At 49.1% G+C, this 16,086-nt stretch overlaps 2 protein-coding genes across 2 annotated transcripts in view; one reads left to right on the top strand and one right to left on the bottom strand.

Annotated features, from left to right (window-relative positions):
• The first annotated feature begins 2 nt into the window (after nt 1-2).
• The window catches only part of LOC112061273 (adenylate cyclase type 10-like), a 71,899-nt gene continuing 55,815 nt past the window's right edge, over nt 3-16,086 (top strand). Inside the window, 3 exon segments of the mRNA XM_065594061.1 lie at nt 3-7,278; nt 9,565-9,669; nt 11,276-11,314. Coding sequence (XP_065450133.1) covers nt 6,939-7,278; nt 9,565-9,669; nt 11,276-11,314 — 484 coding nt within the window. The 5' untranslated portion in view covers nt 3-6,938.
• LOC135983255 (epidermal growth factor receptor kinase substrate 8-like protein 3) lies at nt 902-4,196 on the bottom strand. The gene is made up of 4 exons (XM_065594062.1): nt 4,167-4,196; nt 2,873-2,969; nt 1,346-1,465; nt 902-991 (listed from the first exon to the last, which is right to left on the bottom strand). Exons 2-4 carry the CDS (start codon nt 2,942-2,944, stop codon nt 902-904), a joined length of 282 nt encoding a protein of 93 aa, XP_065450134.1. The 5' UTR covers nt 2,945-2,969; nt 4,167-4,196.

Genomic DNA, 16,086 nt, shown 5'->3' with positions numbered 1-16,086 from the left:
GTTCAGTGAGGGTCCAGGCAGGGCCCTGGGATGCTGGCTATGTGTATCTACTAAGCCTGTCGTAGACTCACTCCCAGGAACCATTTAACAGCAGAGAGCTTGAAGAAGACACGTCTCCCCTCTTCTGGGCAGACCGTTTTCATCTCCTCCTGGCTCATCCCCAGCAGCTGGTTGCCATTGAGCATGCCAAGGCACTTCACCGTGCTGCAGGGAGACAGACAGATGGTGAGGGAGGGTAGCTAGGTGCACAGGGCAAGGAGTAACCCCCTGAGATCAGCTACCTGGTATAGGGCGGGACTGCAAAGAAAAACAATGGACTGAGGAAATGGCAAAGCTCCCCGGTCGGACCATCAGCAGGGGAGACTGGCCTGGCGGGTGCGGTCTCTGTTCTAGCAGCAGCTGGAGCTGGACACAGGCAGATCTGCGCCAGGGGAGGTGCAGATGGATGGTGGTGGGGGAGGGGGCATTTGCTGGAATGTACTATCCAAGATGGGGAGAGCTGGTACCAGTACTTAGGGAAGCACTAACTAGAGCAAGAGGCACTAGTCAGTTTCATGCCTGGGAGTGGCCACCTGCCCTTTCTAGGGCATAAGGATCCTGCTTTCTTCCCTGGGGTTGGGAGGGGGGGTTGTTCTTCCCTCCCCCCCCAGGTATCAAAGTGTCCCTGACACCACGGTCCCACACAGCTCTGGGCCTAACCCCAAACTGCCCAACGGTGACTTGGCCAATTCTGTGCCACTGAAGTCAGCGGGCACAGGATCAGCCCCCAGGGCTTCAGGATTGGGCCTGATGTGACTCAGGGAGACCAGTGGGGTGATGGCAGGGAGGGGCCTTTCTCAGAGAGAGAGAGAGAGAGAGAGAGAGAGAGAGGCTGGTTTCCAGGGTTAGCGACTGAGACGACCTACATCTTGGAGAAGCCCATGTCCCGCAGCCAGGCCATCACCTCCACCGGCGTGGAGTGCTGCTGGAGACCAGGGGAGCTGCTTGGCGCCTAGATCCAAAAGAGAGGAGGGGACTGAGGAGTCTCACAGCAAATGAGAGATAATCACGTCCCCCCAACAGACAAGCGAACACTTCCCCCTCCCAGCCACCCCGCAAGCCACTGCCTGCAGGTGACAAGCTCTCAGAGCTGGTGTCTGCTGGATGGGAGATCGGGAGCCTTTAGCACAGTGCAGGGGATGAGATCAGGAAACCCCTATTCTACAGCCAGCATGCGCTGAACCGCTAGCAAGCTAGTTCCCATAATCCCAACCCCAGGATGTGGGGACAGCGCCCCAGCACGCGGGGGGGAGGCCCAGCCAGGTCAGTGGGTTGCTGCAGCTTGGAGTGGAATGGGGGGACCTACTTGGTTCATGCTGTTCTCCACAGGCTCCTGATCCACTGGCCCCACGATGTTATTCAGGATATAGCCCCTCTCGCCGGCGCTGTTTCTAGCAAGCCACCACTTCTTCCTCTGGTCTAGAATCTGAGTCAAGGGACACAGCGTAATTCAAATCAGCCCCCAGGAGCCCAGGTGGTGAATGAGTGAAAGCCGTCACCCCGGCTACCAGAGCAGGGGGTCACCCTCATGGCAATGCCAGACTCCCAGCATGGCATGGGGACTGTCTAGGGCATCTATTGGCAATTAGAGGCCTAGGCCTGGTCTACAGTAGGGGGAGGGGTTGATGTAAGATACGCAACTTCAGCTACGGGAATAGCGTAGCTGAAGTCGATGTATCTTATTTCGACTTACCTCCCATCCTCACGGCGCGGGATCAACGGCCGTGGCTCCCCCGTCGACTCCGCTACTGCCACTCGCCCTGGTGGAGTTCCGGAATCGATAGGAGCACGTTCGGGGATCGATATATCGCGTCTAGACGAGATGCTATATATCGATCCCTGATAGATCGATCACTACCCGCCGAGCTGGCGGGTAGTCTGGACGTACCCCTAGAGACTAAGGCCAGACAGGACCATTCTGATCTCCTGCAGGGCACAGGCCAGAAAGGGTCACCCAGTGATTCCTGGCTGACACCAGCTGAGGATCAAACTAAATAAATATCACACCAGATTCTGGACTGATTGGACTCGGTTCCTGGGGAGACAACTCCAGGTGCCTGCTGTGTAATGCAGTGCTACTGTCCCACCACCCATGACACAGTGTGAGATATAGATCCATCAATCTGAGGGCCAGAAAGGCCCCTTCTCCCCATCGTTTGACCTCCTTCATAGTCCAGCCCAGAGAATTGTGCACAGTGTCTAGTTCCTGCTGTAATGTGTCACGCTACTGGGCCATCAAGTCCAGTGTGCTGTTTCCAGATGAAAACAAACAGCCTCTCCCAAAATTGCATCTAGCCAGACGTGCCCAGGGAGGAGGTGACATTTCCTTCCTATCCCCCGCCCACCTCCCCAAAATCCGGGACATCCAACTTCCACTCTCATGAGACCGGAGCATACATCGTTATAGTATGGGCATTATTAGCGGGCTTAATTTTAGTAGATGTCTGAAAACCCAGTACTGGGCACAGTACTATCGGTAGCAGCAACCCCCCACAGGCCGATCCTGTACATGATATTTAGTCCTTGTTCCCCAGCCGTGCCATTGTGCAGCCTCTGGGCTGGTGGCATTTAGCCATAGTCAGCAATCAAAGGTCATTCTGTGCCTTGGTGCTGTAAGCCCTCTCTGCCTGTTTTCCAATCTCCGTTCACTTTGATCCACCAGTCCCTGGTAGCCGCCCTCTCTCTATATCTGTAAGTAGTCCTAGAGGAATGCTCTGTGCTTTAGAGAGAATGAAGACCCAGTTTCCTCCCAAAGGTATCTAAGTTCTGGCGCCGAGACCACCTAGTAGAGACTGAACAATTCTCTGGCTTCATAGGACAGTTCCTGCCTTACCTCCAGCAGTTCCCCTTTCACGACAGTCAGATCCTTGTTGTTCCTGGCCTGGAATTCATACATGGCTTGCATGCGCTGAGGGGGACTAGAAGGAGCTCTGGAAAGAGACCATGTATGGACTGTGACCATCTCAGGCCTAGATCCCTAGGGAGCCAGCTAAGAGATCCAGCTGCTTCTTCCAAAAAGAGAACCCCATCCTGATCTTTCTCACAAAGCTCTGCATGGCATGTAACTTTTGATTTCAGTACTACTCAAATCACCAAGAGCAGGTCTAGACCCACAGGATTTTTGTCTAGACACAGCTAGAGGACCTGATCCTGAAGGGTGCTGAGCACCCTCAGCTCTCGTCACTCCCCCCATGGGAGTTACGGGTGCTGTCCCCACCCACCCCCCAGAAGTGCTCAGCGCCTTGCAGGGTCAGGCCCATAGTCTGTTACTGTTGGGAGAACAGAGCCACTCGGCTACCCTGACACACTCAAGGTGAAAGAGCAGCTGGCTGGGGCCAGGTGACCCAAAGGTGAACAGCAGGGGCTTGGGAGGAGCTGTGGGCTTTGCCCACAGAGATGGCATAGACAGCAGTCAGGAGTGGCAGGATGGCATGGAGAGAGCTCTCCGACCATGGGGTGGGGGGCCAGGACAGGGTGACCCACTTTCAGAGGCAATAATGCAGCGAGCAATTAAGATACTCGACAAGGGAGCTAAATGAGCTACTCATTTGTTGTCTCCAGTGGGTTTGACCTTCCTGTCTCACACAGACCCTCTTTTGTTCCAGCGATGCTTCCCCCATTTCTGACACAGCGTGAACTGCTGAACCCAAGGGTGGACAAAGCCCCCACCTTGGGTTTTCCTCCCTGGCATCACTGCAGCTGACAACAGGGCCCCTTTGTAATGAGCTGCCCTGGCACCCACCCACAGGCTCAGTGACATCCCAGGATGGAAGCACGGCTCTGCTGGCAGGCTAAGACCAGTCAGCTGTGACAGATTCTTCTGCTGGTAGGACAGAAAGAACCTTGTGTGTGTAGCAACTGCTGTGGGAGTGTGTGTGTAGCGTATGTAGGATTTGGGGAAGAGGACTGTGTTGAGCAAGGTGTGTGTGTGCGCACTTGCGGTCTCAAGAGGTGATCCCAGCAAGTTCTAAGTAGGAGTTATTTGCCCCTCATAGCCAGGGGCCCTGTGCTGCCTGTGTTCATTAATTCACACTGAAGTCCAAGGGGCCTTCCTGGATGCAGTGTATTGGGACATTTCTCAAAACCTCAATAGGAAGCCGGGCCAGCCTAGGGACAGGAGCACGTACCTGGACGCAGCGTGGTTCTGGCTTCCCAGGGGCTGCTGCATGGAGAGACGATAAACATGACTACTATAAGGATAGGAGGGATCATTGTGACAATTTAATCTGACCTCCTGTATTACACAGGCTAGAGAACTCCCCTGAATTAATTCCTGTTTGGACTAAAACATAGTTCTAAGAAACCCACCAATCTTGATTTTAAAATTGCCAGTGATGAAGAATCCACCACAACCCTTGGTAAGCTGTTCCAGTGATTAATTACCCTCACTGTTCAAAATTTGCACCTTTTTTCCAGTCTAAATTTGACTAGGTTGAGCTTCTAGCCCTTGGATCTTGTTACACCTCTCTCTGTTAGACTGACGAGCCCATTATCAAATTTCTGTTCTCCACGTATGTACTTAGAGATTGTGATCAAGTCTCCCCTTAACAAAGAGAAAGCTAAACTAAACTGATTGAGCTCCTTGTGCCTCTCACTGGAAGGCATGTTTTCCAATCCATAAATCATAGAATATCAGGGTTGGAAGGTGCCTCAGGAGGTCATCTAGTCTAACCCCCTGCTCAAAGCAGGCCCAATCCCCAACTAAATCCCTAAATGGCCCCCTCAAGGATTGAATTCCCAACCCTCAGTTGAGCAGGTCAATGCTCAAACCACTGAGCTATCCCTTTCTGATCTCATGACTCTTCTCTGAACAATGTATCCTCTCCAATTTCTCAACATCCTTCTTGACTTGTGGACACTAGAACTGGCGGTAACACCAGTACCAAATACAGAGGTAATATAGCCTCCTTATTTCTACTCAACTATTGAGTGGGGAAGCATAGCAAGCCCAGAGTTTGAAAGGAAAGACCATCAGAGTCTCATGGCATTAACCATCTGTGGCGACATGTCCTCCTGATATACCCCCTCATGGCATGGCACTGTGTGGCCATGGCTCTGCCTCTGTTTCCCTCCTGGTCCTCCACTGCTCCACCAAGTCTCAAACATCTTCTGGATTGAAGGGATTTAGCTCTTCAGCTAGGTCATGTAACAGTTCCACCTTATCGGGGTGCCCAAAGTCCAAAATAAACACAAAGCAGCATAAAACCTTCCCTTCCCCTAGGCAGGCCTTGGTAGGTAGCTATCTTCCCCAGTTTCTGGCCCCAACCAATCTCTCACACCATGAAAGCCTCAGACTTGCTCTCTTTTCCAGCCAGGAAACAACTGAGTTGGGTTCTCCCTCCTCCCTTGAAGCTTGACACTTGGTTGAGGTGTTACAGGGTGGGATGGACTGGGCCTTGTTGTATGGATATTGATCTCAAAAGCCCAAAGAGTTAAAGGTGTTTATAAACTCTTTCACTGTCCAACTTCAAACAGGGATAGATAGGCTTGGGGTTATTTTAAACAGAGGGCTTGATTTTACTCAGTAACTTAGCAAACACCCAAAAGCATTATTTAAATTAAAAGTTTATTGATTAAAAACAAGAAAGAACAAGAAATCAAAACAGCCATTTATAGTCAAACTGAGGTTGAATGATTATGCAAAACAAACTTAGGCAAAACCTTGAAAGCCCTTCTCCTTTTGGAGACAAAATAGCAGACTCATATTTTCAGAACAACTGTTCTTTGATGGAAAGGGTTAATTTTACTCTCAGTTTTGATGTGTAGAGTGCATTTACTTATCCTGTTCTTAACTAACAGACACAAGGTAGAGAAGAGAGAGGATAGAAAAGATGGGTGAAATATGGATTTTGTTGATGGTTTTGAAACACTGGGCTGCTGGTTAGTTATGAGTGGGTGCTTTTGGTTGGCAAGTCAACCATGACACCTGCTGCTTGTATCCTGGTTTACGATTTGGTCAGGGACCTCATCTGATTGGATCTTTTCTTCTTAGACAATCAGGCTTGGATAAATACACCATAGCTGACTTCAGAATTTGATAAACAGTCAAGAGAATGAGAGATAGAAAGGGGGGGCTAGAAAATAACACAACAGGGGAAGGGAAAACAATACAGGCTCTTACACATGCCTCTGCAGTACTGGCAATCGGATATCCCCACTGATGGGCTGAGGATTGGATGTCATGATCATGTGATGACTTTCAGCACTCACAGGTGAAAACAAAGTACCTCGAACAAGATTAAGGCCAGCCGGCCTTCCTCTCAGGAAGAAAGTCCTTTCGATGAGTCAAGGTGAGCTGGGATGAGTTGCAGTGCTGGCAGATCGGTGGATGAGCTGGTATGCAAGGTGGTGAGATGAGAGATGAGAGGGAGAGCTGAACTGAATTGATCTGAATGGAACTGATTGTGTCTTTTTTTTCACTGTTTCTTTTTAAGGAACCCAAAAAGAGGAAAAGTGGGAGTCATAGTTCATCCCTCTCACCAGTTAGGCCTCATATCCATCACACCAGTTTTGGACAATTAACTTCTGGTTCCACATCTTGTGTTTTTATCAATCATAATTTCAACAGTTCTTGGATTATGTCAACATGACCTTTTTAGTTTAAACTAATCCAACTTCTTTGTCTGGTTCTTTTGGACTTGTTGCAACATCCAGGGTCGTAAACAACTTGACCTATTTTTCATGGTTATTATAACATCTTAAGAACTTTTATGTACTTTTTACATTTGAGTTTACAAGAGAAGAGCCTCTTGTAGATCCAAGAGTCACAACAGCCCAGACTCGTGTGGGGTTTCTATACCCCATCACACCATTTCTGTGTAAATGGGTTTAAAATACATTAATGAAGGAAGCTTGTCTCACCTAGCAACTGTAGCTACGTAGACTGTGATATACAGAGAATGTTACTGGCTGAGACCCTTCCGTCAGTGAATTGTGACCTGTCCTTGATGGGGCTGCTGTCTGATCATCACAAGAGTGATCACGGTTATGGCAGGCTAGTGGGAGTCACCTCCTTCCCTGAATGGGAGGATCATATATTGAATTATCCATCAGTGTTGCAGGACCCTGGGCAGCAGATTACATTCATTGCCAAAATGGAGCAAAGAAAGCCAAGTGACAGCACTACAATTGGGAAAGTAGCAGCTCATGTCCCCGATCTCATCGTATATGGTGATTTCTCCCAGGAGGTGCCTTTCATTGAGAGTTTTGATGGAGTATTGCTTTTTGCAGACATTTCAGGTGGGTAGAGAGGTTATTAAGGGTGGGATTTTCAGAAGGGCCCAAGGAAGTTAGGTGCCCAACTTCCATTTAAAATCAATGGGATTTATGTGCCTAAAGGCTTGTCTACATGGCAAATTACTGTGTAGCAAGCCAGGGTGTGAATCAATAGGTTGCCAGCTTGCCACGCACTAACTCGGTGTGTGGACAATGCTACACCAGAGTGAAAAGTTCCAGAGTGTGGCTTGATGTACTGTGCTCTCAATCAGCAGCATGCTAAGCTATATCCATGATTTAGCAGTGTCCATACGATGAGTGACTGGGTGGCAAGCTGGTATGCTGTAGAGTCACACCCTGGCTTATTGTGCAGTAACTCACCGTGTAGACAAGTCCTAACTCCCTTATTAGGCCTTTCTGAAAAGCCCACCCCTTAGTACACGGAAGGTTTAAAAGAGATATTGTCTGCGGTAATGGGAGACTTGGGCCCAAATCTAGCTGAAGTCACAGCTGAAATGGCTTAGGGACTTTCGTCTTTATTACGTTGACCATTTTGTAGAATTGGCGTCTTTAGGCTCAAAAGAGTTTGGGACAGGAGTAGCAGAGGATGGTGCAGCAGCTGCTCAGGGCAGAGTTGTCAACTGCCGTCCCCATCCTGGAACTTTATGCAATTTTTTAGATATGATGGGACCAGGCCAAAGAGTACCTGGAAGATAAGGACTGGGACCTTGAACTTGACTTTGTATTATGTGGGAAGATAGGTTTGATGTGGTTGTGATAATTTGTGTTGCTGTGGAGATGTGCTGCCACATTCTCAGTTTTCTGAGGCGTGAAGGCTTTATGCCCAGGTATTTTGCATTTCTGTAGCCCAGCTGGGAGGTGAGGAAAGCATATATAACAGAGACCAGGTCATCATTCTCTAGGATGAGTCTCTCCTAGACAACTGGATGTTATAGAGAAAGTTACTTGAGGATGCTACTGTGTGAGATTGTATCATCAGCGAACATTCCTAAACTACAGATTGAATTGACCAACGATGGATGTATACCTTCAACCAAAGGAGACTGCACTGTGATTGCAAACGCCTCTACCCACTGGCATCTCCTCTGTCTTGCTCAGGTTCTGCTTTAATCAGGTATTCTCCATTCATGAACTGATCTCCTCCAAGCACTGGGCCATCTTAGTGGTAGAGGTATAGTCATATGTATATGCGGAAGGAGAAGCAGAGCTGTGTGTCATCTGCATATTGCTGGCACTTGTGTCCCTGTTGTCTGACCAGTTTGTAGGTATTGAATAGGACTGGAGAGAGAATTGATCCTTGTGGCACTCTGCAAGTGAAAGGTCTGATGGGAGACAAGCAATTTCCCATCACTACCTAGAAAGGACTTAATGCTTTTTAGCATGTTCCCCTGGATCTCTGCCACCTCTCTCAGAAGAGTCAGCATGATCTCATGGCAAACAGGGTCAAATGGAGTGGGGGAAGGATCAGAACTAGAAAGCAGGGACAGTTCCAACATAGGAACAAAGTGAACTGAAAAAACTAGGGACTTGAAAATCAGGGACTGTTGCATGCAGGGTGGATAAAAATTAATTACAAAATATAAAAGGATTTTTTTAATTTAAATAGGATTATTTTTATTTAAATATAGATTTATTTTAAGAAAAAAACAACCCGATTTAAAATTAAACTTGAAATTAGCAACTTATGTTAAGGCCTAAACTTATAGCCTATTAAAATCATTTAAATTACATACAAAAATAATACATAGCGGTACACATTTGTTGCCAAGTTTTAATGAAAGTCAAATTTCATTTCAAATGAGCTGGTGGAAGTCACTGGCTAAGCACCTGGAACCAGAGTTAACTGATGTGCTAAACCAGTTTTTGGCAGCAGTAGCCTCTTGTGCAATGCAGAATGAAATAAAGAAAATATTCTGTTTATTCAGCTAGTTCAGTTCAAAGACTAGTTCATTCAAAATTAAGAAGCCAGTTGGAAGTTGAAAAAGAGGGAATGCTTGTTTTCCTCTTCCAATTGCAAACAAAAACAAGGTGAAAGAGGATGCGATCGACTTGTTCTAAAATCTTGAAGGACGTGGTGACCTAGAAACTCCAGTTGAATTCACTAACTACAGATAATACTTCCTTTGCTTAATAAATCAGTTTTAAATGGAAAATAAGTTTTGTTAAACTTTTTTTCTTATGTATCCAGCACATTTTAGGTAACACAAAGCATGTCTGACTGCAGTCGCTGAGATCATCTGCCATTTCTTGCCTCCTCCAGTGGCTGCCTGACTGCTGTTTGTGTTACAGGTTTTACTGCACTGACGGAGAAGTTTAGCATGGACACCAGTCTGGATTGTGGCGCTGAGCAGCTAACGCAGACCCTCAATCATTATGTAGGGGATATTGTGGAAGGTAAGTAACAAGCAGCATGATCCCTCGCTGAGAGCACTTCCTTGGCTCAGGTCTGGGGAACTGAAGAAATGCCCATCAGAAAGGTGTTCTGTTAAGCAGCCTGGGCCCTTCTTGGAGGTTGGGATCTTCTCTGTCACTTAGGGAGCCTTGAAAATCTCCCAAGATTAGGAGGGCTGGATGGAGCTGCTTTGGGAACCAGTCTTTGCTGCTCCTCACTGGCACAGCGTGTCCTGCTTTGAAGAGTCCATTGTTCCTTTGGCTCTACCCTGGTGTATGCCTCCACCTAAGTTCCCTGTAAGCTGCACAGCCACATGGCAGCCTTCTCAGTGCCATGCAGGTGCTCAGGGAATCCGCCACAGCCGGGGGATGGGCGCTTATCCTGCGGCCCCATCCCCAAAGCTGCTGCGGCGAGGAGAGGCGCCTCTCCCCCGCAGCCCAGGTGCTGATGCGGGGAGAAAGAGCTGAGGGGAGTCCTCTCTTCCCGTTGTAGGCCCCTCCCACACTCCAAACCTTTCATCCCGGATCCACCCCAGAGCCCGCACTCCCAGCTGGCGCCCTCACCCCCTGCTCCCCAGCCCTCTGCCCCAGCCCTGACCACACTCCTAACCTCTCGGCCCCGGCCCCACCCTCACCACATGAATTTTTTTATGAGTCACATATCACCTCCATATTGGTGCACATAACAAAATTCATTCCGCACATGGGTGGGAAAAATTAGAGGGAACACTCATCTCCACCCCATTTCACTGGAAGAGCAACGTCTTGTTGTTTATGTGGCCAAAGAGTAGGGTGACCCTGTGACATCAGCACATTAATGATTTGGGGATCTGAGCTCTGACAAAAGTTACCAATTCCCTCTCAGGATCTAGAAAGCATCCCAACACCCTCAGAGCACAATGTGGCCCTTCCTTGTCTATCTTAGGCTTTTATATGGCCTCCAACACCCCTGTGAGGAAGTGAGGTAGGGGAGTGCTATTATTCATGTTATGGATAAGGAACCCAGGCATGGAGAGGCCAGGTGATTTGCCCAATGTCACACCTGTAGTCTGTGATGGAGCAGGGAACCAAATCCAGGTCGCCAGAGTCTCTGGCTTAGCTCCCTAACCACTGGATCATCCTTCCTTATCTCCTGCTGTCACATTGCTTTTGAGAACTTGCTTCAAAACTTCCCATGGAGCAGTGCTTCTCAGGTTGTCCCTGGGGTCCTCCCTGTTGGATGCGACATTTTGAGAACTGAGCAGTAGGGGATTTGAAGGGTTGGGAGAAGAGGTCAGTCTGAGAAGGGATATTTCTAGTTGCCATAGAAACACTGTGCTCTGCCTCCTTATGGTGGCTTTTGAGATGGAGTTTAACTCCCTGATTTTTGCTCTGAGCCTTCAGCAGCTGGGAGCTTTGTTGTGATGACATGCTCAAGCATACACCATCTTGCTCACTCAGTCATACCTACTCTGCAAAATATGCCCCCTCAATGTGTGCATGCACAAACACACACACACACACACACACACACACACGTGCCCCTCCCCCGATCGACAGAGCAATTTGTTCCATGATTTTCTTTGGCAAGAGCTGTGTGTAACTTCTCTCGCCTTTTCTCTTGCTGCAGAGGTGCTGATTTATGGAGGCGATATCTTGAACTTTGCAGGTATTTATTAGCTTGTGATATCTAAGGAGAAAGCACTGGGGTGGGGTAGAGCGGCCTACTCTCCCATTGTCATTTGACTTGTGAGGCTCTGGACAGTGGCGGCATTCAAACTAGCCAACTCCCTTTTCTTGTTCGATTGTACCCGTCCCTCTGGCTCCTATTCCCACAGGGATGATCTATGATTTGGAAGAAGCAAGAATTTACACTATATCTTTCAGTTAGAAACAACCCCAATTCCCCTTCCTCTGTGTCTGATTGAGAAATCCTGGCTGGTGCTTCCTTTAGAACTGAGCTCAGATGGAAGTTAGGCACCTAAATACCTTTATTTGTGCATAAGCTTTCATGGGTAAAACCCCCCACTTCTTCAGATGCATGGATATACTTCTTCACTCCATGCATCTAAAGATGTGTGTTTTTTACCCACGAAATCTTATGCCCAAATAAATCTGTTAGTCTTTAAGGTGCCACCGGACTCCTTGTTGTTTTTGTGGATACAGACTAACAGACTACCCCCCTGATACTAAATACCTTTGGGGATCTCGGCCTGAATGACTGTGCTAGCAGTTGCCCAAGGGCGATAGGAGGTGCAAAGCCTTAGATGTACCTTAGCCAGTGGACACAGGTTTGTGTGTGTAGGAGAGGGGAGGGGAACATGCAGCAAGCCACTGCAAGGGGTCACTGACAGGGAAAGGACACTTGCAGTCAGTGGCTATAAGGGATCACCGGGAAGGAAGGTTTACTTGTAAAAAGCAGCTGCAGGGCATTACTGAGGCCTGGTCTACACTACGAGTTTAGGTCGAATTTAGCAGCGTTAATTCGAATTAAGCCTGGACACATTCACACGACGAAGCCCTTTTTTTCGACTTAAAGGACCCTTTAAACCGGTTTCTTTACTACACCTCCAACGAGGGGATTAGCGCTAAAATCGGCCTTTGCGGGTCGGAATTGGGGTAGTGTGGACGGAATTCGACGTTATTGGCCTCCGGGAGCTATCCTACAGTGCTTCATTGTGACCGCTCTGGACAGCACTCTCAACTCAGATGCATTGACCAGATAGACAGGAAAAGCCCCGTGAACTTTTGAATTTCATTTCCTGTTTGCCCAGCGAGGAGAGCACAGGTGACCACGCAGAGCTCATCAGCACAGGTAACCATGATGGAGTCCCAGGATCGCAAAAGAGCTCCATCATGGACTGAACGGGAGGTACGGGATCTGCTCACCATATGGGGAGATGAATCAGTGCTAGCTGAACTCCTTAGCAGTAAACGAAATGGCAAAATATTAGAAAAGGTCTCAAAGGCCATGAAGGACAGAGGCCATAACAGGGACGCACAGCAGTCCCGCGTGAAAATTAAGAAGCTAAGGCGAGCCTACCACAAAGCCAGAGAGGCAAACAGAAGGTCCGGGACAGAGCTTCTATGCGGAGCTGCATGCCATGCTACGGGGTGCAGCCACCACTACCCCAACCATGTGCTATGACTCCATCAATGGAGAAACACGCAACAGGGAAGCGGGTTCGGGGTACGAGGAAGATGAGGATGAAGATAATATAGATAGTTCACAGCAGCAAGGAAGCGGAGAAACCGGTTTCCCCAACAGCCAGGATATGTTTATCACCCTAGACCTGGAACCAGTAACCCCCGAACTCACCCAAGGCGTGCTCCCAGACCCTGAGGGCACATAGGGGACCTCTGGTGGATGTACCTTTGTAAATATTACACATGGTTTAAAAGCAAGCGTGTTTAAGGATTAATGATTAATTTGCCCTGGCAATCGCGGCCAGTACAGCTACTGGAAAAGTCTATTAACGTGTATGGGGATGGAGCGGAAATCCTCCAGGGACATCTCCAGAAAGCTCTCCTTCATGTACTCCACTTCCAAAGCCTTTGCAAAAGGTTTCTGGGGAGGGCTGCCTTATCCCGTCCGCCATGGTAGGACACTTTACCACGCCAGGCCAGTAGCACGTAGTCTGGAATCATTGCATAACAAAGCATGGCAGCGTATGGTCCCGGTGTTTGCTGGCATGCAGACAACATCCATTCCTTATCTCTCTTTCTTATCCTAAGGAGAGTGATATCATTCACGGTCACCTGGTTGAAATGGGGTGATTTTATTAAGGGGACATTCAGAGGTGCCCGTTCCTGCTCGGCTGAACAGAAATGTTCCCCGCTGTCAGCCACGCGGTAGGGGGGAGGGGTGAAGTGATCATCCCAGAGAATCGGGTGTGTGGGTGGGGTAGTTGGGTTTGTGCTGTATGTTAACCCGGAAACCGCAGCCCCTCCTTTTACATTGCAAACCCATTTTAAATGGCCAACCCAAGGGGTGCTTGGTATGGGAAATGAGGGCGCTACAGTTTGAAACCATTCCCACATGTTAAGAAGGTTAAAAAAGCCAAAAGACTGTGGCTTACCATGGCTGCCTGCAAGCCGAAATCTGTTGCCTGGCACTGTGTGAGTGATCTCTCACACCAAACCGGCAGGCCCTCACTATAAGAGGAAAAATGCGACCTTGTAACGAAAGCACATGTGCTGTGTAATGTGAACAGCAAAATTTAATGTGAAAGAGTGTACCATTGTTCTCTAAAATGTGTCTTTTTTAACCAACTCTCCCTTCTCCTCCACCAGCTGCAAATGTTTCTCCTTCACAGAGGCTAGCGAAGATTAGAAGGAGAAAACGGCGGACTCGGGATGATATGTTCTCGGAGCTCCAGATGTCCTCCCATGCTGCCAGAGCACAGCAGAATGCGTGGAGGCAGTCAATGTCAGACTACAGAAAAGCACAATATGAACGAGAGGAGAGGTGGCAGGCTGAATCGCGGGATGAACAGAGCAAGTGGCGGGCTGAAGATGATAGGTGGCGTCAGCTTGCAGACAGAAGGCAAGAGTCAATGCTCCGGCTGCTGGAGCATCAAACTGATATGCTCCAGAGTATGGTTGAGCTGCAGGAAAGGCAGCAGGAGCAGAGACTGCCGCTACAGCCCCTGTGTAACCAACAGTCCTCCTCCCCAAGTTCCATAGCCTCCTCACCCAGACGCCCAAGAACACAGTGGGGGGGCCTCCGATCACCCAGTCACTCCACCCCAGATGATTGCCCGAGCATCAGAAGGCTGGCCTTCAATAAGAGTTAAAGTTTTAAACTGCACTGTGTCCTTTTCCTTCCCTCCTCCCCCACCCATCCCGGGCTACCTTGGCAATTATCCCCCTAGTTGTGTGATGAATTAATAAAGAATGCATGAATGTGAAGTAACAATGACTTTATTGCCTCTGCAAGCGGTGCTCGAAGGGGGGAGGGGAGGGTGGGGTGGTTGGTTTACAGGGAAGTAGAGTGAACCGGGTGGGGAGGCGGAGGGTTCATCAAGGAGAAACAAACAGAAGTTTCACACCGTAGCCTGGCCAGTCACAAAACTCGTTTTCAAAGCTTCTCTGATGCGCACCGCACCCTGCTGTGCTCTTCTAACCGCCCTGGTGTCTGGTTGCGCGTAATCAGCGGCCAGGTGATTTGCCTCAACCTCCCACCCCGCCATAAATGTCTCCCCCTTACGCTCACAGATATTGTGGAGCGCACAGCAAGCAGCAATAACAATGGGAATATTCTTTTCACTGAGGTCTGAGCGAGTCAGTAAGCTGTGCCAGCGCGCTTTTAAACATCCAAATGCACATTCCACCACCATTTGCCACTTGCTCAGCCTATAGTTGAACAGGTCCTGACTACTGTCCAGGCTGCCTGTGTACGGCTTCATGAGCCATGGCATTAAGGGGTAGGCTGGGTCCCCAAGGATCACGATAGGCATTTCAACATCCCCAATGGTTATTTTCTGGTCTGGGAAGAAAGTCCCTTCCTCCAGCTTTCGAAACAGACCAGCGTGCCTGAAGATGCGAGCATCATGTACCTTTCCCGGCCATCCCACGTTGATGTTGGTGAAACATCCCTTGTGATCCACCAGGGCTTGCAGCCGCATTGAAAAGTACCCCTTGCAGTTTAGGTACTCGGTGGCTTGGTGCTCCTGTGCCAAGATAGGGATATGGGTTCCGTCTATCGCCCCACCACAGTTTGGGAATCCCATTGCAGCAAAGCCATCCACTATGACCTGCATGTTTCCCAGAGTCATTACCCTTGATATCAGCAGGTCCCTGATTGTGTTGGCTACTTGGATCACAGCAGCCCCCACAGTAGATTTGCCCACTCCAAATTGATTCCCGACTGACCGGTAGCTGTCTGGCGTTGCAAGCTTCCACAGGGCTATCGCCACTCGCTTCTCAACTGTGAGGGCTGGTCTCATCCTGGTATTCTGGCGCTTCAGGGCAGGGGAAAGCAAGTCTCAAAGTTCCATGAAAGTGCCCTTACACATGCGAAAGTTTCGCAGCCACTGGGAATCATCCCACACCTGCAACACGATGCGGTCCCACCAGTCTGTGCTTGTTTCCTAGGCCCAAAATCGGCGTTCCACGGCATGAACCTGCCCCAGTAACACCATGATTTGCACATTGCTGGGGTCTGTAGTTTGTGAGAGGTCTATGTCCATGTCAATTTCCTCATCACTCTCGTCGCCATGCTGCAATCGCCTCATCGGCTGGTTCTGGTTTTGCTTTGGCATGTCCTGACTCTGCATATACTCCAGGACAATGCGCGTGGTGTTCATAGTGCTCATAATTGCTGTGGTGATCTGAGCGGGCTCCATGGCGTCTGGTCTAAAAAAAGGCGTGAAACTATTGTCTGACGGAGGGAGGGAAGGAGGGAAGGAGGGAGGGAGGGAGGGGCGAGTGACGACATGG

This window comes from Chrysemys picta, chromosome 4, assembly GCF_011386835.1.
Source record: "Chrysemys picta bellii isolate R12L10 chromosome 4, ASM1138683v2, whole genome shotgun sequence".
Taxonomy (NCBI): Eukaryota; Metazoa; Chordata; order Testudines; family Emydidae; genus Chrysemys; species Chrysemys picta.
This window is presented reverse-complemented; position numbering and strand designations above follow the sequence as displayed.

Coding starts and splice junctions, on each gene's coding strand:
- LOC135983255 (XM_065594062.1), bottom strand. CDS start 2,944: ATGCAAGCCATGTATGAATTCCAGGCCAGGAACAACAAGGATCTGACT. Junction 1,466..2,872: donor TGAAAGGGGAACTGCTGGAG/GTAAGGCAGGAA, acceptor CCCTTGACTCAG/ATTCTAGACCAGAGGAAGAA. Junction 992..1,345: donor TGGAGAACAGCATGAACCAA/GTAGGTCCCCCC, acceptor TTTTGGATCTAG/GCGCCAAGCAGCTCCCCTGG.